The sequence below is a fragment of the Ammospiza caudacuta genome, chromosome 14, assembly GCF_027887145.1.
Source record: "Ammospiza caudacuta isolate bAmmCau1 chromosome 14, bAmmCau1.pri, whole genome shotgun sequence".
In the NCBI taxonomy this organism is placed as follows: Eukaryota; Metazoa; Chordata; class Aves; order Passeriformes; family Passerellidae; genus Ammospiza; species Ammospiza caudacuta.
In genome coordinates, this window is record NC_080606.1 from 10,173,182 (window position 1) to 10,200,134 (window position 26,953).

Here is a 26,953-nt window from a genome sequence, read left to right on the forward strand (position 1 = left end):
TAATGAACTAATGGGATGGCATAGTTGTCTCTCTACTTTCTTAGGTTCTTCTGTTCTTAATGCAATTTGACCTCAGTGCATTTCTGACCAGTTCTTTAATCTCATGATGATTCTGAGATGCAGATGTTCATGAAAATCCCAAGTGCTGGAAGAGGAGTACCTTTCTGTTTGTGTAAACTGACACATTGACTTTAAAGAAAAGCTAAGTACATTTAATACTGACATCAGTCTTATATCTGCTTCATCGTGGGATCCTTCACAGAATAGTAATGCAAAAAAAAAGTTGAACAGTTTGTTTTGTATTAATATTTAATCTGATACCAAAAGCACTTAAAGGAGCTGGGGAGATATGAATCTTCTGTTAGAAACGGCTTCTTTGCTGCACTGAGCAGTTGCTACCAAAGTAATGAAACCAAGAAGTTTGTTCAAGTATCATTACGTTTTAAAAATTGTTCTGTTGGGAAAGCTTTTGTTTGAGTTTCTGTTTTTAAGGGTTGTTTCTTCAGAGTCAATCAAAAAGCAACTTCCTTGATGTTAAACACAAAGGTACAAATTAAGGCTAATAAACTGATATTGAGTGAGTCAGAGAAATACTGATAAATGTGAATGCCTCTGAGAGCATTCTGCAGCTCTGAGCTGTGGTGGAACTGGACAGCTTTCTAAAGAAAATAATCAAATCAATGAAACATCAATTATTAATGCTTTGTAATGCTGGAAAATTGGAAGACCTGAAAGAAAATCGGTGTGCTGCTCCAATCCCAGAGAACAATGAGCACACCCAGGTTCTGCCAGCCAAGCTTTCCCCAGCTTCCATGAGAGCGTGTTGGGAGGCAGTGCTGACAGGGTGATGTGAGGATTTCAGCTTTTGTTTCAAGGAAAACAGTGTTCCTCAGTCATAGGAAAGCATGAAATTATTTCCATTGGGCCTCAAGGCACTCACAGGGAAATGGATTAAAAGGCTTAAGAAAATTTAATAATTTAGAGCTGTACTTTGTGTTTTGGAGCTTTAGTCATTACTTGTGTACAATTCAGTCATAATTATTGTTTGCATCCCTATATGGTGTTCAGTGCCCCATTGGTTTGATCACTGGAGTATTGGATCTGACCATGCAGTTTGACAGCAGCTCAGACCCACCTCTCAGCCCAGTGCTGGGCTGCCTGCTCTTGCTGTGCACTGCTGTTGCCAGTAGCTATTGTTTGTGCACAAATCAAAAGTTGCTTATTGATTAATGGAGTTTGCAGGGGTAGGAAAAGTGGGCACAATGCTTGCAGCAATCACTTCAGTGCTATTCTCCCCTCCCAAATTATACCTGGGGCGTGGGTAACTGAAAAGTGCCATGTAGATTGGAATAGGTCCTTCATTGCCCATTTGGGGTTGCTGCAAGTTCTGCATCATCTTAATGTGTCGGCAAAACACATTCTTTCCTTCCCCCATCCCAACCGCATCACCTTAAGGTCTTTCAAATCTCTTTTCCTAAAGTTTCTAACTTGCTCGAATATTTCAAAGTTAGAACTTCCACTCTGAAAAAGGCCATGTGATCATTCATTCATGAGTGAAGTCCTCACAGTTTCCTTGGCATTCTGATACCTGAATTCTGAGATGTTTGTGTTCATTCTGTACAGAACAGTGCTTTGGCCTTTAGCAGGTAAGTCAGGTCCTGCTGCTGACTGCAGGCTGGACAATTTGGGTATGCTCTTCTAGAGTGGCAATATTGAAATCAATGAAGTAATTCCTTTGGCTTCCATCTGAGGATCTGTTTTTTTCACTCCAGTTCTTACACAGACAGATGGTCTTTCATACAGCTGGAGCAGTGTTTCATACTGATATCTTAGATCTCTTGAATTTTAAGGAGGTAGTTTCTATGTTTTCAATTGTCTTTTAATAAGTTTCATTGTGTTGCACAGCACAGCAAGTGGGATGAAATGTGGGTGCTTTATATACTAATTTTGGCAGTAATAATTCGCAGCAGTGCTTTGAATGTCTAGGAATGTTATTGATTGGCATTCCATTAGTTTTAAATATTGATAAGAAATAATTCATTTATTTAATGCATAATTTCTGTCACCTTGTTTAGGCTATGGAAAGAACCAATCTATTAACTTCAACCACAATATTTATGGATAAAATCCTTAAGCTTTAAAATTATAAATAATTAGCTGTTGTCACAGCACTAATTATTGTACATACAGTGTCAGCAGGGCTATAATCTATCTGTCCAATATGTATTCTACTCAAATTGCATTAATCATAACTTGCTTAAATGTTAGCAAATGACTCTGCAAAGTACTTGCAATAGCAATTCTTGCAGCCTAGAAATAATGAAGATGTAAATCACTTGTACGCATCATTGCCATAATATCCTTATGATAGGGTATGAAACTGCTGCATCCGCTTTTATACTGATATTTAAGACAGATACTCTTTGTGATGGCAGCATGGTGCAGTTCCTCAGTTTATTTCCAACTGTGTAGGGCCATGTCATAGTCGATTGAATTAATGAATTTAGATTTATTTTTCAAACTAGTCATGAAAATCAATACTAGTCAAGTATACTCTAAATTCAGAATAACGTTGTATACTTTTGACCAGGGCACTTCACATTAGCATACATGCTTAGAGTAGATTTTGTCCTATGAAATCCTGCATGTCAGATATTATAGTTTTTAGGGTTTTGTGTGAATATTATCTTCTCACTTAGTGCAAATTGTCATGGTTTACTGACTTCAGCAAGGATATGCAATTTTATATGACAATGTATTGCTTCAGGACTTAATTTTGCGTAGACTGGTTTATTTTGTGCAAATTGCTTGATCTGTATTTTGCTTTCTTAGTGTTGGAGTCTGTGTTCCTTTGTATACTGGCAATACCAGCTGCAGCATTTTGTGATCAGCTCAGAAGCAAACACACCCTGAGCAAGCCTGAATGCCTGGAAGTGTTAGCAGAGTTTATTGAAGAGACCACCAGCTCAAAGCCTCTCTCCTAATTTCTTCCTAGGGGAAAATGCTGTTGAACTATTTTCTTCTCATGCACATTTCATTTCAGAAGCTTCTGACTATTGTTGAAGTGATAAACCTGAGCAGCCACACCAGGAGTTGAGTCATGGTACCCATGGGGCTGAGGCAGGAAGGATGAAGCTGAGCAAGTTTGCTTAACTTCTGAGCAATTTTTTATGTTAAATTGGCAATCTATGCCATAAATTCTGATCCAGATTTTAGTAAATATGCAGACAATTGATAGTCTTCCAAAATTAATTAGAAAACAATATTTAGATGAAGTTTTCAAGCTTGTCTAACATCAGCTCTGTAGAACTGAAATTTTTGGAGGCTTTAAATTTCAGTCCTTTTTTGAAGTGTCAGTACTTGGAAGGCCTGAGGCTTTGTCCCTGAATGTTGTTTATCACAAGGTTATCAGCCATTTGATGGCTATCATCATGCCTGAGAGTCTCAGGAGAAGGGGATTTTAAAAGTGTTTTTATAAACAAAATGAATAAAAAGTAAGACAGAGTAATAATGAGAAGCTGCATTTGTCAGCTGCTTTCTGAAGTGTGCCATACTTGTTGCTAGGATAATGGAGAAAATTAATACATCCTGTCAGGACCGCCTGACAGGAACATTGAAAAGCTCTGAAGTGACTGTACACAGTGGAATAAAGGAAATCCACTTTGATCTACCATTTTTGATGTTTTATAATTGCACTTATTATCAGGTCCTTTACTCTCTTCTTATTTGACACAAGATCCATTATCAGTGACAGCATGAATGCGAACATGGGCTTGATTTGCAAAACTACTTGGGATGAGGTAATGGGGAAAAAAGCTTTTTGTTCCTAACTGTTGAGAAAAGAAAAAAAAATATTAAATCATTTACATTAGCACTATCAGCTAATATCTTCTGAGAAATGTTCCCCTTCCAGTATAAAACTGTTTATATGCTGTGTTTGAGTAGAGCTTGTTTAATTAGCTCCCTAATGAAATATTGTGTAACAAAATGGAAATTTATCTTTGCCTTTATGCCTTTGTTTAAGTGACAAACTAGGGCAGGTCGCTGTGCCCAGCCTGGACTAGGCGCCATTTTCTTTCTTGTTGCATTTGAATAGAACTCATTTTATTTTTTTTTTAATGCTGTCTATTGAAGATTTTCAAACAAAGCAATAAAGTGCTGTCCTTTCAGCTTTCCATGCTGTCTCTTATCTCTCCTGTGTGAGATGAGAAGTACTGCTTCACAAAGAGGCAGATTACCAGGTATCTTGTCTTTTATTGGGCTATAGAGTAGAATCAGACTGTTTATATACCATCAGGGGTATGTGCATATATTCAGAATCCACACTCTTTGTTTTGTAGATTTAAAAAAAAAAAAAAAAGGTAAATTGGTTATTCAAATGGACTGAAGTTATGCACAGAGTTTTCCTTAGTTCCTACTGCAATCAACAAGAAGCCCCCATTGGCTATATTTAGGCTATGTTTTGTTTACTTGGCTTGGCAGGTAAAGGAATAAATGACCAGAGCACTGGTGACACGTTGGTCACGGCAGACACGCTGCCCCAGGCACCAGCCCAGCGCTGCGCTGGAGCCCTTGTGCCTCCTCAGCACAGCTCCCTGAATTCAGAGTGCAGTCCCTGACAGAGAAATCTGCCTCCCTGACTCCTGCCTTGCCTAAGTGTTGCCTGTATCTCTGTAGTAAAGCTTTAAAATGTAAAATCTCATTTCTTTGAACGTGTGCTGAAACCCAGACATTTCAGGAAATGTGTCAATGCCAGTGACATTTCCCCAAAGCAGAGATCTCTGTTTCTAGGGGAAGCTCCTCATCAGAGCAAGAGACTCACACAGGAAAGGCAGTTGTCAAGATACTCAGCTGGAAAGTCAGATAATGATGAGGAAGAGGGTTGCAAATGATATCCTCATACCTGGTACACAATTAGTCTTCTCCCTTCCTCACTGTCTCTAATCTCTTGTAAGCTACTTCACTGCATATAAATAATCAAAGCTGAGCCTCCCATGCTCAGATGAAAGCTATAAAGGTTGGCTTTCTAGATTTATGAGGAGTCGTGTTTCCTCTGCTTTCTACCCCTAAGTGTTCCCTGCACTGCCTGGTTGTGCCTGTATGCATTGGAGTCTGCTGAGCCATACTGTCAAGTCTCAGGAAACTTGTCACCCTACATTCACTACTGCCAAGCTTAATAAGACTTAGCACTTCTATAGTGCATTTTTATGTTCAAAGTGTTATAGGAATATTAAATCAAATACTGCTCTCAGCTGAACTGGATCCCCATTCATTGCTCAGTTTTGCTTGACAGTAAGAAGTTGGGACAGGAAATAAAGGGCTTCATTGCACCAGTGGAATCATCAGCAGACTGTGAGAGAGAAGGAATGTGTTACTATGTCCATCAAGAGAGTGCACTTGGCAGTTCCCTTGTATTCACCTGGCTTATGTGAAAGGAAAATAAGAAAGTGTCTCACTTGGTTTATGCTTTTCCATTCCTGCTTTTGGCTGGGGAGCATCATTGCCTTTAATGATAGGAGCTTGCCACCTATTTTTGGTACCCATAAGGACCTTGTGCTTGTGGTCTCTGTGTACTTCCAATAGTAACTTCTTGCAGTCCTGCTGGAATCTGTGGCATTTCAGATTCATAATGTTCTTATAAATCAAAAAATGTGTTCTGGAAATTTTCCAGGTGATTTTGCGTATTCAGTGATAATGTGGACAACGTCATTTGCTTTAATAGCAGCCATTCAATGATTCTCTTAATAATACAACCTAATGGAGCAGCTTTGTCTTTGACTAGTGCCTGTGGGGAGGCTTTTTATGAGGAGACATGGAGGTCTTTGCTGTTGCTATGGGATTGCAAGGGGTTTTCTGTAGAGAAATAGTCATTTTGAAAGCAGGATGACGTGTTTGGTTTTGTATAGTTAAACCACGATAATTTTAGTGCTGCCTATACAGCATGTGAAATGAAGCAAATGCTTCACAATGAAGATGAACGCAAACATAGACAATGCTGTCATCCTCAGGGATCATCTGGAAGGGAATGAATCACTAATCAGTAGATGAATAAACTTCCCAAACCATTTACTTTGTATTAACATTGGAGCTCGATCAATACCATAAATGTCAACTACAGTTTCTGTCATTTAGTTTGGTCTCATGAAGTAAACATTTCTGCATTAGCTATGCTGTCACGTGTGTGCAGCAGTGTTTTTATACAGATGATGTGGCAATATAATCATATTGTGCTATCAAATGGCAGAGATCCTCCCACGAGATGAATTTTAGCTCAGCAGATGTTCTCTCTGCACAGGCTCTTTGGGACCAGCGCCGGTGTTTGCAGCTCGCAGGGCGAGTCTGGGTGCTGGCACATGCACTGCAGAGCTGAGCTGGTGACAGATCCTTCCCTTCTCTCTTTTTTACTGTCTAATCAACAGGACAGAATTAGATCTTTCAAGATCACTGCAGGCTGTAAACTAGCCTGGAAGTGTCTCTGCAGCCATCTGATGTTCCCTCCTATGTTAGGCAAAATTTTCATCTGAATTTGGGCTGTGAATTGCCGTACAGCTGGCTTAGATTATGTCTTTATACTCTGTTCTTCTTTTTTCAGCTGGAACCAATTCACTGACATGTTTACTCAAACATCTGTCAGCCCTGTGTTTTTTTCTGCAGTAGGATGTGCTTCATTTTGATAGATATGTGGTGTGTTGCTTTTTCTTCAATATAAGATTGTAAAAGACCAAGTGGAGAAAGAGGAAAGCAATGTTTGAGCAGCCCTCTCCTTTTTGATGTGTATGATTTTTTTCTTTCCTAATTTCTACTTAATGTGAAATTCTGAAAAGTTCCATTTCAGCTGAATGATGCAACTCATCTCTAATAATTACTTTTAAAAGAACATTCTGAAATTTTATAAGCTGAAACTACCTACAGATCTTCATCCATTTTGTCCATCCTCTTTGGTAAAAGGTAACTGTTGCACACATTATCCCAGCCGCTTCTTCCACTTCCCTGGTACAACTGCTTTGTTTGCATTCAGCCTGGATATTCCATAGTAAGGGAAGGCAGGTGGATAAAGCACAGTGCAATGAACAGAACTAGTTGTTCTATCCTAGTTTCCTTGGTTATTCTGTTCCTCAGTGCCTGAGTTTGGCAGAGGGTGCTTCGTTACTTGGTTATTGCATCATTCAGCTTCAGGAGCACGAGTGCCATTTGTACTGCTCACAAAATCTGTATGAGGTTATTGCTAAGAGTCATGTGTTTCAAAAGACTGCAAGGATACATCAAAATTAGAATTTAAACATCAGTATGAGGATTAGAAGGAGGCTATTCTGTTCTGTACAGTAAGTCATATGCTAAGTTTCAAATTGCTGTTCAAGTGTCAGTACCCAGCTCACTCTGAGATCTGTAAATGAACTATTTTTTCTTTAGCTTTTAACTTTTGTATTCCTAGTGGTACATGACTTCAAGGCAGATCCATTCATTTCTTTTCAGCCATCAGAAGGGATTGGCTTAAACTTGTTTCACCAATTGGCTGAGTAAATTACACACTCCTTGTAAATTACACGCTCCTCCCTAAATGTCTTCTGACTAGACTAGTGATGACCTGATCACATAGGAAGAAATTCACCAATTTCTGGAATTTGGATGCGGTTCTCTGGCTGGAGCAGGAAGCAGTCAGTGAGTTCAGTTTTGCTCCATGCTATTTTAATAATGTTCTAAAATGAAATCTCTCAAGATTACAAAAATTTAGTTTTGGAAATAAACTGAGGAAATATGAACCTAACTTCTGTTCTTTCCATTCAGTGGAAATTCAGTGGAGACTTTCTGTATATGTAAAATATATACGTGTATGTTACATATGTACACATATGTACCTGTTTTTCCTATGTAGGGTTTAAATTTATGTACACTGAGATTTGTGTGTATACTGCGTGCTCACTCTTTGTGGATAAATAATTATCTATATAAAATTCTACACATAAAATATTTGCAACCTTCTCCTCTCAATGACAGTTAGTAGCAACAAGTTTCTAGGTTAAATTTGTTGTTAAAACAAACAAAACCCACTCCAGAGTATTCCTTATTATTAGTTTCAAATTTCTGTCCTAACAGTTTCATTTAGTGATACTGTGCTTTTATTGTGAGTGTAAATAGTTGTGTACCTGAGTTCATGATGGTGTTTCTCTGTCATTTGCATTTTCCTTCCCTTTAGGTGATATAATCGGTTTAGTGTAACATCATCAATCTACTCATCTGTTTGTAAAATCCTTTATATTTTCACCATTTTTTTCCCTGAAAAACCATGTCAAGAATAGAACAAGGTATTCTACAAGATGTGTATGTGAGGATTTAACTCTACTTGCCTTTTTAATTTATTTTCTATGCTGCTGCGTTCTTTTACTAAACCTGTACATAGAAAAGAAATTTTCCTTGAGCTTTTTGCAGACATACCCAAGGCCATTTTCTGAGGACTTGGAGTTAATTTAGATCTCAGCAATCAATTTGAGGTACCTTGCCTTTGCCTGTGTGAGTTTTCAGCTGCTGATGTATGGTCCATTCACATTCCTCTGCTGGATGTTCTTATTTTACGAATTGAAGTACGTTTGTGCCAACCTGTATTTTCCTGGTTCAGTGCTTCATTCCTTTCTAAATTACAAATACAATAACCCTGTTCCTGGAATAGAACTGTACAGTTCAGAGAGAACTACAGTGCTCTCTGCCACAGCTGATATTTTGAGGTGGCAAATTTTCTGTTTCTAAACATATTAAAAGTAGATAGGCCCTCTCAAAGTTGGGCTGTTTTCTTCTGTGGTTGCATCTAGCAAACCAAGGCAGAATAACATAATTGAAATCAATGGAGTTAATCCCATATCATGCTGTTGCAGCTGGAAAAAGAGATGGGCCCTAAATTTACCCCTAAATCTTTCAAATAAAGCCTTCTGCTCAGGTGTTTGGTCACAACAGATTTTAAGCCATCATCCTGGCAATAAAAGGAGAATGAATGATTCCTAGAGGCATACAGCTTTTTGTACATAAAAATGAAGCAGCCTTAAAACCCTATTGACTTTCCAGTAGGTTAATATTTTCTACTAGGTGACTATAGTCTATAAAAGTCAAGCCTGAAACAGTTTAACCTGAGTTCTTTGAAGTTCCTATAAATTGCTGAAATTTGCCTGAACACCAACTGTGTAACACAATAAAGTCTGATGTTTGACCTTAGAGGTGTAAAATTAATCGGAATCCATAAATATATGGCCTCAGTTTAAGGAGGAACCATATCCCAAATTTTCTAGTGAAAATGTGCCTTGTTGTGATTAAGACAGTGAAAGCCTTCGGTCAGTAATTTTTCTCCCTGCACTTTGTAAGTATAAAAATGTGTAAAATACCAAGTTCTTTCCAAAATTCAAATGCTGAGCTGCCTGCAGGAAGTTGCCAGCCATGTTGGGTGGCCATCAGGTGTGAAATTCTCTGAGCACTGTGAGGAGGCACTCGCTGCCTGTGCAGTGCTGGCCCTGCTTTGTGAGTTTTTGTTCTGGCTTTATTTTCATGGATATTTCACACTTTCAATGAGTTTTCTTCTAAAAGCCATTTTTTTCTCTGTATGAAATTCTGAAATATGTGGGAGTTTGGCATAGGATTCAGAGCTGAACAAAGACTAATAATCTGTTTTCTGTCAAGAACCTGAATTACTGAGAAGTTAGTGGGCTTGTTTTTCTTCGGTTGTAAGTACTGTAAGTTTCAGTTGAGGTATAATTATTTTTATATCTTATAATTATTATTATAAAAGCAGCTTCACCTAGTCTGAAAGTAAACAAAAATAGCTAATAATGACTTCTGAATAATGTGGAGTTAGGTTTCAGAATGGTGTGCAAGTATTTACTGCATCAACCTCTCAGACTCTGAATCTGTTAAAGGTAATTTCTTCTGTAGAAAAGGGTGAGAGAAGTTTTTGCCTTAGCATCAACTCTTGCACTGTCTGACCTCACAATATTAATCATTTTTTGTTTGGAATGAGTGTTTTGATAAATCTTGGAGTCTTTATTAAGGATGTCTTCCCATTTGATGTTTTCTTTTGTTGAGGTTTCAATTATTTAATTACAGGTCTTGATATGAAGCTAATCATGCATGCATCCATATGAAGCTGGCATCCTGAAAGCATAAAATCATTAAACAGTCATTACTATAAACTGACGTCGGTCTGTAATTTTTGCAGTTAACGGGGGAGTTGATGCTTGGTGAACAATCCAATTAAAACTGGCAACAAAAGACTTAAAATGTCAGCCAAATTGCTTTTTAATAGTCAACGCAGCCGTCACAAAACATAAACATTAAAGTCCCCATAGTAGCATAAAGCTTCATGGTGAAACAATTCTAGAAAATGAATAATAATTACGGTATCCTGAGAATTCTCTTAATAGATCTGCGCTCATTAAAATACTTTGTTGGGTAGATTCATATGAAAAAGTATTTTTCCCTTGATACTTCTTTATGCATTTGTTTTGAAGGTTTTATTCAGTATTTTATAGATGTAATTTCTAGTAATATTCAAAAATGTGTGTCTTATTTACAATGAGTTTAAATAACTTAATGGATAAGCTTTGAGCGAAACACAAAGAAATGTCTTGTGAGGTGAACTGAGGATACGATCACAAAGAACTTTTATAGCCTATTGATGCTGTAAAATAATGTAATCTTTGTTCATTTTGAGTTGCACTAGATTCTTTTGCAAGTTGAGCCAGATTAGCAGGAGAAGCTTGTTGAACCTTCCGGGCTGGAGTTACCCAGCTGAATCTGCTTCTGCAGCAGATTCTGGCCTTGTTGGTGCTTGATAGATGCTCTGCTCCGAACTGCAGATGGTTAAGAGAGTGCAGGGCTCCTAACAATAAACATGACAGAGCACTTTAAATTGTTGAATAGTTCTGTGGAATCAGGGCATAATCCCCAGTTTAGTGGAGGGGTTGAAGCATGTTGGGATTTCAGAAAATGCACGTTTGCTTCTAAGTGCCCAAATGTGCTTTAGAGAGGCTGCTTTGAAGGCTGTGGCCTTGTCTCAAGTTCATTTTCATGCATTACATTACCTGCTTCTGTGTTGTTACTTTGTCTTTCCCTACAGAAGTTTGGCTTTTCTTTGAAAAATAAAGGATTTGCTGTTTACCATCAGTTACACACGTTCCATTGTCTCTCCTCCCAGCCAGCTCAGGACTATAGGAGAAGTGTCAGCATTCCTAAATAAAATGTTAGCAAGCATCAATGCAGGTATAGATCTTTTTGTAGAAGTATTTGTTTTATTTGTGTATTGCGAGGGACAAAAACTTGTAAACTTCCTCCTGTGATAAAAGGCAGGAGTAGTCAATCAGCTTATGCTTCACTGAGGTATATGCTTCAACTAATATAATGTAATTTAAACACCATGTGAAATCATTTGGTGGGCAACAAATAGCCTTCTATTACGCTATCTGACAGTCACATGCAGCTTCCTTAAATGGTCCCTTGTAATTCTAAGGGTTACTGAGAAAAAATTGATGCTTACTGTCCTACAGCTAAGGTTACCATTCTTCTTCCTTTTCAGAAACATTGTTTCCCTTTTTAAAAACAATATTTTGCTCTTTAAATAGACAATTAAAGTTAATTTGAAATTAATGTCCATTTAAATATTTGTTTCTCTTCTAAAGCAAAACTTCAAAAGGACAATATATGTTTTAAAACTGTAATTTGTTTAAAGGAACTTTTCTCTAAGAAAATTTTTAAGTAAAGTTTGTAAAGTAGACTATAAGTGAAGTTGAAGGAAACAGTCTCTGATTTCCTGTGAGCTCTCTACCTTGGTCAGCAGGGAACTAATAAGGTTGCTGAGAAAAATCTGTCCTACCATAATTTGTTTTATTTGCAAATTGGTTTAGAGGTCAGACTGCTCTGATGAAAGGATAGGAAGGGGCACATGTACTTGGATTTTATTTTTTTAAATGCTGTCAGTATTTCTTGACCAGTAGTAAGCACATGTGTTTGCTGCTTGTCAACTTATTAACTGTGGCTAAAACTAAATTCCACTAAAATGAAGTGAAAATCTCTTCTTGACTGGGAAAGGGTGGATGATCATATTCCTAATTCCCATAACAAATTTGAATGTAGGTGCAGCCATTCAGAAGAGACAGATAAAAGCGTTACTAGTAGGTTTTACCAAAAGCCCTTCATTTTCCTGGTTGATAGCCTGGTTCTGTATAAAGATTTCTCTCTGATATCCAAAATTACAAGCAGGAAATGGTAGGAACAACTCTGCTATGCTATACAGTCTACAGAGAAAGAGTAATCTGTTTTAAACTGAATCTCAGGGAATATATCAGAATTCATCTCTGCAGAGCCAGCATAGGGGATACAGATTTATAATCAGATGCCACCCAGTGAATGCTGGTTAAACTTCTTAGGGGAAGGGATGTTTGTCCTGAGCCAACTTTGAGCAAGCTGTCTTCTGCTTCCCTGCTCCTGTAGAGCACAGCCATTTAGACAGCCCCAGCACTCCCCTGCTGCCCACTACCGGATTTTGACAAATTTGAAGCTGATGTGCTTATAGAGCCACGTTCCATGTATGTTTACATATTATGAAGGCATTTAACAGCTTTTACTCACCCTCCACAGGTTATTATATAACCACAGAAAAGTGGTTTTTTTTAATACTCTCTGTTAAGATGCTCATATCAAGCAATTTAATTTCAAGATGAAATCCATAATAAAACATATAGAATGCAGTTTTATTGAATAAAAGGGGCATTAATTTTTCTCTTTAAGTTATAAACATATTCTTCAGAATATTATGAACATAGGCACTAGTCTATATTTCTGTTGATGTTCCCTAATTAGTATCTTTCTAAAAAGGTTTGTCTTAGAAATGAAGTAAATAGATGTGGGTAGAGTCAAGTTCCAAATGATCCAGAACAGCCTCAAGCTTCTACATCTGTACTTGATATTGACTGTAAAAATAGATGCAGGATTTCCAATTAAGCTCTGCAAAATCATGTTCTGGAGATATTCTGGATGTCTAGTTTTGACAGGATAATCTGCAGTGCAGATAGGTATCCTGAGAAAAGCATTTATGTAGCCAGGTGGGAGAAACTGGAGTATGGTTCATCCTTGAAGTGAGGAAGTTCAGGTGCTTCCACCTTGAAGTAAACATAGAGTAAATTTGCAGTGCTGCCAACAAAGCACCAGCTCTGTCTCAGTGCAGATAGCTACAAGACCCTTGGGATCTTGCCCCCAGTAATTTCAGAGCTCATCAGGGCTGAAGTTTGGGTCCTGATGTAACTGCCAGGCTTAACCATGACTTGGAGCTTATCATGTTTCTGTAGAGCCACAAAATAGTCTATGTTTGCAAAAATATGAATCAACAAACGCATGTCTCTGATGGCTGGGCTTTAAGGTGAAGAGGATTCTGTACTTCACTGGTGTCACTGTCCCCCTCCCAGAGGAGGCAGGAACTCAAAGGGAAGAGTCTTGCCCTCAGCCCTGACAGGGCAGCAAGCTCAGATGCTGCAGAGCTTTATGTTATTTGGGTCTGTAACAGGGCATGTCCTCAAGCAGTCTTTTTTCCCTGAAAATGTTGCAAAATAACAGGAACACAGCTGAAGCAGGTAAGAGGCAGGCAGGGTGGTGACAAAGTGGTTTAATATGTCTGTATTCATGATATTTCCACTGACCTATTGGGCTGAATACACAGGGTATTTCAATATGATTTATAGTTGCTAATTCCATTACCCGTAGATCCCTTTCAGAAAGCCCTCACAGTTAATGAATTTAATAACACAAGGGCCAAAACTTGAATATTTTTCACCACCAAAACCATCAATAACTGCAGAAACATTAATTTTTACAGCCATGACTGCTTGCAACCTATTTTACCAATCATAAACTGCTCTTTAATCAAAATCTGTTCACCTCAAAGGTCATCAGAAATTTTCTGCCAGGCTACTTGTAAGTGCCTGTCTTTTGCAAACCTAGATGATAGGCTTACTCTGTAAGCTATAATCTCTCCCATTTTGTTCAGAGTTTTAGAATAGTGATTGTACTATCCCCTGTGAGTTCCCACTGATAGAAGTTACAACTCGTGATATTGACTGAACCCACCACTTTTAAATAATGGCAGGAATTACACATTCCCCTGAAAATACCACCTTGAAGCTGGCTGGGAGCTGTCAATCTTCACTCTGTCCTTTGAATGCTGTGTGATGTTAATTGTACCAGCAGCTGCTTGATCTGCTAAACAAACCACTGGAAGCCTGAGCTGGTTGTTCAGGCTGTTCCCTCAGACTCCATCAGAGCTGGAGTGCTGCTTTTCTTCCCCCTTCACATTTTGTCTTTGACCTCTCTGACTCAGCCTCCAAGGGGCCTGTCTTGTGTTGGCACAGACTGTGGTGATTTAAGAGAGTCCTGTCTCAGCTGGATGAGTATTAAAATCTGGCAGATGTACCACCTGCAATGAAGGAGAGGGAAGGGAGTGAGTAGTAGTTTCATTGCAAATTTTTCAAATTAATTGACATAAATGTGAGCATTTCACATAAATGGAATGTTTTTCGCATAAATATTATACATAGAGCGCATTAGTATTTAGCATCTATGTGAAGTACCATAGAACAAAGCTGTAATTCAGGCAGCTCAGTAGAATAAAAGCACCTCAGGAACTGTTGCTCTTCATTCCCTTCTGGCAATGTTAATTTTATATGAACACACATTGGCATGTTTATATTGTCAGGTGCTTCTGTATGATAACATTTAAACCTTGCGTCTTACCCACAATACACAGCATTATAACCTGAAACTCGTTTCAGGTTACAAACTACAACACAAGGAGGGACATTTTAGAGTGCAATGTTTATGACCAAAATTATTCTACTTGAGCAATCAGGCTCCCAAGTTAAAGCACTGAGTGATGGAGTTAATTAAGGAGGAGTAGTGCTGTTGTAGCTCTAATGCTGTACATATATAAGTGCCTCCAAAGTGAGGCAAAGTTTGTCAGGAAAGGTAATGTCTTTCAATGCACCAGCTGATACAGCTGCAGAGAAAAAAGAGCTAGCTTTGGGCCCAGAAACCCTTCTTTTGGCTTGAGTATATTAACAGCTCTATCATCAGAAAAAGAAGAAACATCCTCCCACACACCTTAAAAAACAACTATATCAGTCTTATTTCAAGAATTGTGCAAAGTAAAACTGACAAGTTAAGTATACAGTACAAAGACAACAGATGCCAGAATTTTTTGAGTCCTGAAGGACAGAATATTATTAAATGCATCCCATCCAGAAAGCTGGAAAAGGTGGCCGTGTGATAGTTCCCTAGAGAGAAATCACTGCCTTTCCTTGTCTAATGAGTTCTAACCTCCATTCTTTTGCCTGATAAAATTCTCCCGCATCTCTCTGCAGCTGAGTCAAGAAATAGTTGTCTGCAGAGATCCTCTCAAGGTATTTAGATTTTATGTTTGAAAACTCTGAGATCTCAAGTATTTTTTTACTTTTGTCATGCCAGTAATGGAAGTTTTACCAGAAATGCAGCTCAGCAGTGTTACAATCCTGATGTGCAATGATAATGGAAAATTACTGGCAATTGCAGAAGTCTTGATGATGAAAATTCCTTATGCTCACTGTTGCTAAGGGTTTTAAGGCATTAATAGCTGATATCATATGCAGGTAATAAAGTCCACTTATGCTATTTGACTTGTGAAGATTTTCTAGTAGACAGCAGTTGTTTCTTAGAAATGAAATGAGTGTGTAGATTAAAATATGGGAAAATCCCAGCTCATGTTAGTCTACCTAAATAAATATGGACTCCATTAGGAACTTGAGGCAAGTTTAGTGCTGAACTATAAGAGACTTTATTAATCAGAAGTAAAGAAGTATAAAACATGCACTTGTGAAAATAAGAGTGTTTTAAAGAAAGATATGCTGGTGGTGGTCCCATCATTCCTTTTTCCTCTGGTGTTCAAAACTGGGTAATTTCATTTTTGTAAAATTTCCTAGAATGAGGTTCAGTATGAGTGTTTATAAAATATAGTCACTTAGGTCTTACAGGACAAGTTTAGCTTTTAATGTAAAAACATGAAGAAAAGGAAGTGCTGCCATCATAAGCAGTCCTTACTGCTCCTGTGCAGAACGCCAGAGACCTTACAGAGCTTTCCAGACCATAAAGGGGTTATAAGAGCATCACAGGGACTTTTTACAAGGGTATGCAGTGTTAGGAGCAATGGATTTAAACTGACAGAGAGCAGATTTACATCAGATATTGGGAAGAAATTCTTCCCTGTGAGGGTGGGCAGGCCCTGGCACAGGTGCCCAGAGCTGCTGTGGCTGCTCCTGGATCCCTGGAAGTGTCCAAGGCCAGGCTGGACAGGGCTTGGAGCAGCCTGGGACAGTGGAAAGTGTCCCTGTCCACAGCAGGGGGCTTGAAACTAGATGATCTTTAAGGTCCTTTCCAGCCCAAACCATTCTATATTTCTAAGCATGCTTAAAAAATAATCACAGAGTGGTTTGTAATTGAACAGTAGTATACCCACAGTTTTAAATAAACTGAGTTTAGCTCCCTGAACATATGTTGCTGTTTCGTTCATTAAATAATGGATTGCCAGCTAATTCACACTCTACTGAGACACATCCAATAAGTTAAAATATATATATATACATAAACATATGAAAAAATAATAAATTCAGGAACTGAAAAAAATTAAAATATTTCAAGAGCACTACAGGTTAGATGCAAACCTTTTATGGTTCATTACATTTTAGTACACTCTCTCTGATACACTTCACCTAATAACAGTACAGGCTATTGTAGCCTTGTCAGTAAATGATAAAACAGTTCAATTACCCTGTCTTTTAAATGGATCCAAAAAGTATAGTGAAGTATATTTTAGAACTGTTAGGAAAATAGTTTTGCCAAGGCTTGGCTAATTTTCAAAACTAACTTTAAATTATGTGCTAACTAGTTGATTAAGCTGTTTATTTCATTTTTGCCAGTCTGTAAAGCAATTTAGCTACATGTTTATGATTACAAAGGCATTTTAGCCTGACTCTTAAGGAAAATGAGTTTGTTAGAAGAAATATTCAGGGGATAAAAATAACTCCTTCCTTCAAATTTCAAAGGAAAGAGAGAAAGTAGCACTTGTTCAAGCTAGCAGAAATTCAAGGCAAGATTTTCTTGTTTCCAGCTGCCATCTCCTCTGCAGTTTCTTCTGATGTGAGTGCATCAAGTTTGCAAAGTGCCTCAAAGCAGAGGAGCTAATCAAATTAGCACTTCCTGTGTTATTCTTGTAATTGAAAGCAAAGCCTCTAAAAATAAATACATATTTTAAAAATCAAGAGGTAGAAAGAAGTTTGAGTTTGTGAAGTGGATGGGGAAAGTGCAAATTGGAGTAAAAGAAATCACCAGAATGTTATCTGGATCTTTTCAGGAAACTTTGCCGTTTTAGATGTGTTCTGCTGAAAGGAGAGGACTGTTTTAAAAAAAAATTACTTCTCAGGGGAAAGAATTTATAAATTTTTTAAACAGTCTCTTTTGTCTGTAAAAAAATGAGCTAAATGCAGATGAGAAAGCCAATGATGAAGATCAAGAGAAGAATTTCTAGCTTGGTTACTCCTCAGGTGGAAATCTGATTTGAAGCAAATTATTCCAAGTGTAAAGTTTGAGCTGAAATAATTTTATATAGCTAAATTTTTAGATTAATGGAAATTTCTATCTCATCAATGGAGACAATGAAAACAAGTAAGTCTGTCTTTGCATATTATACATAAATGTTTTGATGTACAAGAATTAAAAAATATGCACATTATTAGCAGCCATTATAATAAAAGCAGCAGTTGTTACAGATAGTATTAGGTAAGCCAATTCCTATATCAGTCTCTTACATTTTGGAAGTTTGTTTGCTTTAGACATATTATCTTGCATAATATCCCCTTTTAGGTATTTAAATGATTTTGCAGTAAGTTATTTTATATAGTCTGCTGTTTATTTAGAGTCCTGAAGCATCCTAAGTGTGCATATTGAGATTTAATGCTGCTTTATATCCCAAGCAATATTTTTTGTGTTGTAAAAATAATGAGCTATAGACTTAGTTTCAAGCAAAATAAAACCAACTCTGCCAAATAAGAAAGTCTGTAAAAACTAATTGGAAACTAGGGCTGATTCTCAGCCTAATGAGTTTGCAGTGCTTCACTGAAATGAGGGTCTGATGAAGACTTTTTAAATCACCAAAATAATCAGGCTGCAGTGTGAGGTTTTCTGTGATGCCAGTAGCTAGATGAAAGGGTGACAAGTGTGATAATTAAAAAGGAATCCCCCAGGAAATCTGATGTGTTGATGTATTGTGATAAATTGCACTGGGAGATTTAAGGTATCCTCTGAGCCAGAGAGACTTTATGGTTCAAAGGCAGAGCCAATCTATTGCATGGAACAAGCTAAACTTTGTCAGACAATTGTGTGCTGTTGATGGGATAGGGACAGGATAGTTAAAAGTGGAAGAAGAGAACTAAAAGTTGTGTTGCCATATAGATTATACAGGTTTTTTTCCCAAATACCTAGAGAAGCAATCACCTTGGCTGCTTGGCATTCACAGCACAGCTCTTGATGTACCTTGTAGAGTCTAACTGTGTGTCCTGGCAAAAATCAGCATTTTTCTAACAGGACAGTGGCTCAGACATTGAAATGGTTTGTCATGCAAATTATAGGTTGTTTAATAATCCTGCCAATTTTCTGTAGAGTGGATTTACAGTTGATACCTTAAGTAAGGAAGTGTAATTGATCAAATGCATAGGGATGCTGGACATCAAATATGTGCAAAATCTGGGTAGCTTTCAATTCTAGAATAGCGGGATACAGGATTTACCTAGATTAATTATTATATGAAAGTGCCTTAGCAGATTATTTTGGAGCCCTGGACTGTTGACTCTGGTGATTTAATTTACTGAGGTCTCCAATTTTCTAATATGCTTAGAACTGCTTTTCTGGTGTATGCAAACGAATATTACAGCATAAACCTTAATGCAACTGTAAGAATGCTGCCTCGATAAAAGATCAGTGAAATTAAAAGGATTAAGCCTGGGCCAAATCTGTGACAGCTTTGCTTACCACAGCATTGAAAAGCTTATGTGGAGCACTAAACAACCTTGTTTCTCCAGCTGGGGTAAATTGGGACTGTCACGCAGAAAAAGGTACTTTTTTTTCCACAAGCCATTCCAGAAAAGGAGGGAATACACTTTCATCTTTTGCCTTGAAGACACATCATGTCATAATATAAAGAATGTTTTAAATGGATGACAACACCTCCTTGCAGGGAGTTTTTGCAGGTTCATCAGAGCTTTGCTCCAGCTGGATTTCTGCAAATTTAACTGGACATCTGCTAAGGTAAAAGGGAGAGTGAGAGTGAGTACAGAAATAGGATAAAGCCTTGTTAGACACTGAGGTGAAGTAGCTGGAGGAGTTCCAGGTTAAAAAGTTCACAGATTACTCAATCTGGCAGTAATTTTTACCCCTATCTTCTTTATAAAGTGTTTGCTATTGTCCATAGCTGTGTATCTGGCTGTAGTGAGATTCTTTGGAGACTTTGAAGAAGTAGAGAAAACAAGGTTTTGTTGTTCCTTGAAAGTACCATTGCACCATGTTTGTGTCTTTGTGGTCCTTAGCAGGAGGGCTGAAGCTCAGCGGCTCAGGCTGAGCCATGGGCAGCATTTGTTAGCACAGGGCAGGAGCCTGTGCAGGTACAAGATCCTTTGGGGTACTGGGGCCAGCCTGAGGGCCCCACAGGGCAGTGGCAGCACAGGGACAGGGCCTTGGGTACCCACCACAGGCTCAGTCTCCTTCTCAGCCTGCTCCAGTGGCTGTGAGCTCCCTGCCAGCTCATCTGCCATAAAACCTTTTCTCTGGGTGTCTAGATGGTTAGTGCTTCAGAGACCTTTTCTCATCTCCATTTAACAAGTGCAGTAACATTATTTTAGGGAAGATGTTTGTTAGGAGGTAGGACTTATTCAGTCATTTTCTCTCTCAAATTGAAGAGCAAGACCGATTTTTATACTGTTTATTTCTTTCATAGATGTTTTAAATGAGAATTATACCTTATGAAATCAGTTGGTATCTCTGATGCTATTCACTGTTACTTTTTATGTTCTTTACCTTCATCCCCAAAAAATCCTGACAAATTAAGTAAATGTTATACTACCTTTTTTTTTTTTTTCTTTTTTGGTTGGTTTTTGGGTTTTGTTTGTTTGGCTGTTGTTGAATTACACTGCTGTAGGGTGTGTCTGTATCTGATTGTGTTTCAATAGACTGTTTTATTTTAAATTATTTCAAATATTGCAGCAACATTTACAGGAAACAGGGTAAAGAAAGTGATAAAGTACAATGATTTATTCCCAATAATAATGTACCACAGGATCGCAGAGTGGTTTGGGTTGGAAGGCACCAGTTTCAACCCTGTGTTGTGGGCAGGGATGCCTTCCACTAGACCAGGTTGTTCCAAGCCCTGTCCAACCTGGCCTGGAACTCTTACAGGTGTGTGTCAGCCAAAACTTCTCTGGGCAACCTGTTCCAGTGCCTCACCACCCTTACAACAAAGATTTATTTCCTAGTACCTCATGTAAATCTGCCCTCCTTCAGTTTAAGACTTCAGTCTCCCCATTCCTTTTTTTAATTCAGATGAACCATCCCTAACCCCAGGCTGATTCACCTGCCTAGGGTTAGGCCTAGGGTTAAGGTTTTTAGAGCAGAAAGCCCCAAGCTCCAGGCACACTGCAGGCAAAAGGCAAAACAACATCTAAAGATAGTCTTTATCTTTCCAAAATAATAGTAACCCTCTGTGTGTTTGGTTGTCTTTTCCTTGCTGTTTCAGACATGCCTGGTAGCCCTCACAACCAGTTCACCTTCAGGCCGCTGCCGCCGCCGCCTCCGCCGCCTCACGCGTGCACGTGCGCCAGGAAGCCGCCTCCGTCGGCCGACTCGCTGCAGAGGAGATCCATGACCACGCGCAGCCAGCCCAGCCCCGCTGCCCCCACGCCCCCCACCAGCACGCAGGACTCGGTGCACCTTCATAACAGCTGGGTCTTGAACAGCAACATCCCGCTGGAAACCAGGTATGGACCGCGGCTGCGCGCAGAGGGGAAATGGAACACGGTGGGGAGGAGGCCTGACGTGGACACAAGCTGGTGGTGTCCTTGTGGACATGCCCATGTGTTTTACTCTGAGCCCATCTCAAGTAGTGACATGAGGCCATTTTTGCTTGATTCATTTAGGTCAAAAATACTCAAAAAAGCACATTATGCAAAGTTTTGTACTATGGCGATTCCTTTAACTTGTGTAGGTTACACTGGCATTTTATGGTTGTGTGCAGTCAGGATTTGTGCTTGTGGGTTTGTCTTGCCCTCCCACATTCTCCCAGGACCATTTTGTAACCAGCAAATAGAAGTTTGGTTTAATCAGTGTACTTTGGCACTTCTGGAGTCACGCTGAGTCAGGAATGGTTGGGGTTTGAAGGGACCTTTGGAGATCATCTAGTCAGGCTGTAGCTTTTCTGTGGATAAGAAAAGACCAGAAACAATACTAAAATTATCTTTTCCTCAATATATATTTAATACTTTATTGCATATATAGCCAAATATAATTTTATAATCATTTGGCAATGGAGAAACGATACCGAGATGGATATTGGGTGTGGTTGGAAAGGGAGGGTTCAAATTCAGGATCATTCACAATTTACACAAATAATCTACTCTGAAAAACAATTGAGAGCAAACACATTATGTATTCAGGCAACTTACTTTTCAGTGCCCAAACTCTGCACAATCTCCTCTGACTTTTTGGCTATAATAAGCTTTTTTTTTCACCTGTTCCTGATAAGTGTTGGCTAATTTGATTGCTTTCAACTGCAGCTGTGTTTGCTGACTTGATTTTTAAAACAAGATCTGAATTTTCAGTCTTCTTCATTGTCAACAGAGCACCAGGAGGTTTTAACTATGGTTTCCTTTGGGTTTTGCCATTCTAAAGTACATAAAGGGCAAGAGTTTGTGAAAGTTGTGTCTGATGAAACAGATAAATTTCTGACATGCCCCTAATTGGATCCAGAAAATATTAAGTATTATGCACAGAAATGTTTGGGGGATTTTTAACATATGTCTGATTTTTATATATGTCTGAAACCCAGTTAGCACAATTAATCACTGAAACCTACATTTTGTTCTTTTATAACAAGGTTGGTTTTATTTTATTACAAAAATTAATCTTAATATATGTCTTTAAACACTTGACTGCTGCTCATCAGAAGTGTCAATTTTTAGTTCTGCTATTAAGTTGGGATTGAAGAACACACCAGTTCATTCTGAAATAAAAGTTTCCTTATTTGTCTTAAGGACAAATCTCAAAAAGAATCAAGGAGGATGGAAACTTTTCTGCAAAAGTGAACATAAACAACACTTTAGTTCAGCTGATCTTTCTGGAGCTAGAAGCTTCTGCTTACACAGTCTTTATAAAGATAAATTTCTCTGTTTCTGGTGTAACAAGCTTATCTGTCTATTTGTCTATACTTTATTCTGCAAGAAAGGTGATCTCTGGGTGTTCTGTCCCATTAACTTTTGGTTCTCTTGAATTAAAAGTCAAGTAGATCTTTTTAAGGCTCTGCATCCCCATTCATGGTATTTGCATCAGACTTCATTGGGGACAATATTTTGCAATTTATTTTCTTTCGAGTTCGGTTTAAATTTTCTGTTTTCTTATTATTTTTTGTAAATTTGAAGCTTCTCTTAAAGGACAAATACAGAGATATGTAGCTACATCTATAATTATATAAAGGCCTGTGCAGTGAAGTAAGAATTCAGACTGGAAAACATCCTTTGGGCTACATGTTAGTCATTCAGAGAGCCTGGGAATTTTCCATGTTCTGACCCTTCAGTGGTTGTTTCAGCTGATTTCATGCCCCCACTGGTCACTCCAGAAGCCTCTCACAAAGCTGGCTGAAAGGCTGGGTAATCCATAAGGAAAACCTGTGAGTGTGTTTGCCAGAATCTATCTGCAGCTTGTGTGCAGACAAGTGCCATAGCAGGGGAGCACTGTAATAAGAAACATTTGTGATCACCACTTCCCAGAAGTCTACAGTGCACAGCCTTAGAGAAAATGAAGGGCTTGCAGCTTGTTTATCCTTCCTTTACCAGGGAATGATTCTCCTGGAATTGAACTGGTGCTTTGGCCTAATATCTGGATTCCCTTGCTTTCCTTCTCCATTAATGTTTAGCTGCCCATTAAAAATAATCCTACAAAATAAAGAGAAACATTTCAATGATATGTTTTGTGCCAGATCTTTAATAATACCAAATCTAGCCAATATCTACATACCTAATATAGCTAAGGAGATTTTTTTTGTTGTTGTTAAATTTGGAACATTTGCAATCAAAAAGAAAACTTAGACAGTAATGTATTCCCTACTGTAACAAGTAGACGAAAATCAGAATACACATGTTCAGCTTTTCTTCTGACTGTATCCCCTGTTAATCCATAAGCAGAACTTGTGTTTGATGTTATCTTTACTGCCATGGAATATTAGAGAATTTTCAGACAGAAAAAGATTTCCTAGATCTAATCATGTGACTGTAAAACCTATTCACTCTGGACAAAAAGAAATGAAGCAAGTTAATGAGTCTGCTCATAGTGTGTTGTATTAATGTGTTCTATTTATGTAAAAGAAAATTCTCTAGTTTTGAAAATGCTTGCAAGGCTCAGATTAGACATGTACTCTTACATAATTAGAGTTTGAAACCCTAAATTAGATGGCAAAGGGCTGCAGTAAAGACATATACTGTGGTACATGTGTTTCATGTGCAGTAAAACCTAGTTACATTTTTATAGAAAAGGGCAAATCAGAAATTTTGTTTTGTGCTTCATCTAGAGGTATTACATGCACTAATCTGCAAAGCACTTTTGTCAAGACCTAACTTAGTAATGCAACTCTTTAATGATGACAGTGATTTGGAAAGATGAAATTACTTGTTCAAGTTCACACTAAACCTAAAATTAAAGTCTCTCTGTGTGTTGTTGCCAAGGCCAGTTCCCTAACTCTGGCAGTTACTCTGATTATAAGCAACCCAAATAAAAATAAGAATTAAGAACAGCTTTAGAACTCCAGAGGACATGTTATGGAGCACCTGCTGCTGAGGGAATTGGAGAAGAGCTGTACCTGTAGGAGGTGTAGCAGCTCAAACTGGTGACTGTGCTGCAACCTTCAGCACTGTAATGTGCCCAGAGATGCATGCACACACGGTTTGGGAAAAATAAACATAGCCATTATTAAAATTACTTATGAACATGCAGTGATTTCATTGTCACACAAAGAAATAATTTTTATGTATTGCCAGAAAATGACTGCAAGGATCTCTCACACCACATAAAACCACAGGAAACATTGATGCTCTTTTTTTAGGATAATGTTACTGGGCTCTCACAAAAATTGATTTTTTCCCTCTCCCCCAGAATAAAGTACTTGCAACCTATTGCCTATTCCCTTCCTTTCCACTAAAATAATTGTTTTATCAGGCTTCATAGATACTTTGCTCTAATGCTTCAAATCTTGTGATTTACAGTGTAATACATTGTCATTATCTCTGACAGCCCCATCTGAACATAGCTTACTACTTTTTATGGAGTAAGTATTAAACCCTGATAACTCAAAGGAATGTTTTTCATTTTCTCCATGCCCTTCTAGTTAACTCAGTATTTGTTTCCATATCTTGCTTTCTTACTTTGTTTATTTTTTCCTGCTGTTTGCTATTTATTTTCCCACCTCAGTGAAATCCCCAAAGAAGTAAAATCTAGATGTTAAGTAGGGATTTTTACCTGACATTTTGTTATCCTCCTTATAGTCTGTTACTGATCCGTCATGGATAAACCATTGGTCACACTTATTTTGAGTTAAGTTTTGACATAGATTACCAAAGTATTAGAATTTTTAAGTTTTATGCCTAAATCTCAAAATTTAGCTAATTGATTTTGTTTCAAAGTGGAGTTTTTAGTCCTGTTTTGTGCGACAGTATTTAAGATATTTGTTTGTTCCTTCCTTTTTTAAATCAGATTTCTTCCTAGTTCCTCTAGCCCATTTAGCAGTGTTGGCAGTAAGATTAATGCTGTGCTGAATGGACTGAAATCTCCCTTCACTGCACTGGCAATGAGCCAAGTCCTGTGGAAAAAGACAGCTTAATTTAAGCAATCTTATCACCATGGTAATAGCTGCTCTAAGGGGACAGTGAGGTACCAGACCATAACCCTGAGATTCAATTATCATTAATTTATATAAAACTTTGAAGTACTAGAATAATAAGAGGAGTATTTGGGGTTCAAGGCAGTTATTATTTTTAGTTAAAATTCAGCAATATTTCAGAGCCCAAAAGTTTGACTATGTCTCTAAACACTTGAAAACATTGAGAGTTTTGGAGTTCAAGAAGTGTATTTGAATCATCATATAGATGGAATCATTCTTTTCTGTGTTACATAGTTTTTTAAGGTATATAGGTATGATTAGCTCTATTTTTTTTTCCTGGAAATAACTTGGTTATACTTCTGTTTGATGCAATTCTGTACTACAGTTTATCTTTTTTAAATCAACCTCATAATTACTTTTTTCTCTTCAGGAAGTACATTGATAGCCTTTCAAATCACAGACAGCTGCATATAGTCCCTTTCTGTGTAAGCTGGAGTAATTTTAAAAGGAAATGTAATTAAATAAAACTGCATCTAGAAATTCACACTCAGTTCAGTGTGAGCTCTTGGAAGGTTTGATCTTCTTTCTTGGTCTTGGCATTTGAACATCTTGTGGATCTCACGAATCTTGCCTCCAGTGCAGAGACTCAGAAAACGCTTTTTTGTGCCTTGAGATTTTTTCCCAGTTCAAGGTTTCCATAGCAAACAGAGCAGCTTTTACAGCTCCTGAGGCAGACAGGTGTTAATGATCATAAGCCACCAAGCAGGAGACACTTTCACTTAAGCAGTGCAGTTCACTGGGAACTTGTTTGCCAATGGAGCCTGCTCCTCTGTTAAATGACCAGATTTGGGGCTGTTCCAAGAATAAATGCAGGAGAGGGCTTCTTTTACGATCTTTTCTTCAAATTATGGTGGCCAGTATTTGCTATTATGACATTTCTCTTGTATTTTCTCATTTTCTATCTAATTAAACAATAAATCAACACATATAGAGGCTGACCGTGTTAAAAACAGACACCCAGCAAGGGTTTTAAATTCATTCTGAGTCCCATGTGTTTTCTGTGCACAGCAGAAAAGATCTGAAAATATTTGTCTGCTGAATTCCAAAAGATAAATTGAAGACTGTCAATATGACCATGAACTGAAAATAAAAGTTGTAAATATGACCTTAAATTTAATAATGGGAGAAGGAAGCTGTCTTTTATGGAAATAAAAATATAAACATTTGTCAGCTACAATGAAATACAACTTTCATGTCAGCAGCAACGGCACTTGAGGGTCCTGCCTTGAGAAGTTTGAGATCCAGTCACTAAGGACAGTAGGGCAATTTAAATCGTTCATGCACTCTATTGTATTTTTGTTTGTGAGAAACTCTGGTGTGGGCTTCCCTGAAATAGTGGGATATATTTGTGTAAGGGTTTTTTATGGAGGCTAAATATTGTAACTTAAACAATCACATTGCAGATACTCCTTGCTCATTGTTTTGAATAAGTTGATGGTATATAAAGTTATAACTAAAGCTATGCTGTGATTTTATGGCCACCAATAAGCAAGCAGGCTTTTAACTTTCCATGAAATAGTGGAAAATAGTTTTACAAAACCAGAAATAGACTGAATCTAAATTTTGAAAGAGAACAATAAATACAGGTTAATACAAAGGGTCTAGGTCGTGAGAAGTGGTCAAAGACATGAAAAGAATTTTACCTCTTCATTTCCAAAAAATCAGATATATATGTGTCATGTTACTATTTTCTGGCTAGCTATTTCTAGGTAA

At 37.9% G+C, this 26,953-nt stretch overlaps 1 protein-coding gene across 1 annotated transcript in view; it reads left to right on the forward strand.

Annotated features, from left to right (window-relative positions):
• TENM1 (teneurin transmembrane protein 1) overlaps window positions 1-26,953 on the forward strand; it is a 302,334-nt gene that overhangs the window by 130,628 nt on the left and 144,753 nt on the right. The window contains exon 4 of the mRNA XM_058814332.1: window positions 20,834-21,074. Coding sequence (XP_058670315.1) covers window positions 20,834-21,074 — 241 coding nt within the window. The remainder of the gene's footprint in view (window positions 1-20,833; window positions 21,075-26,953) is intronic.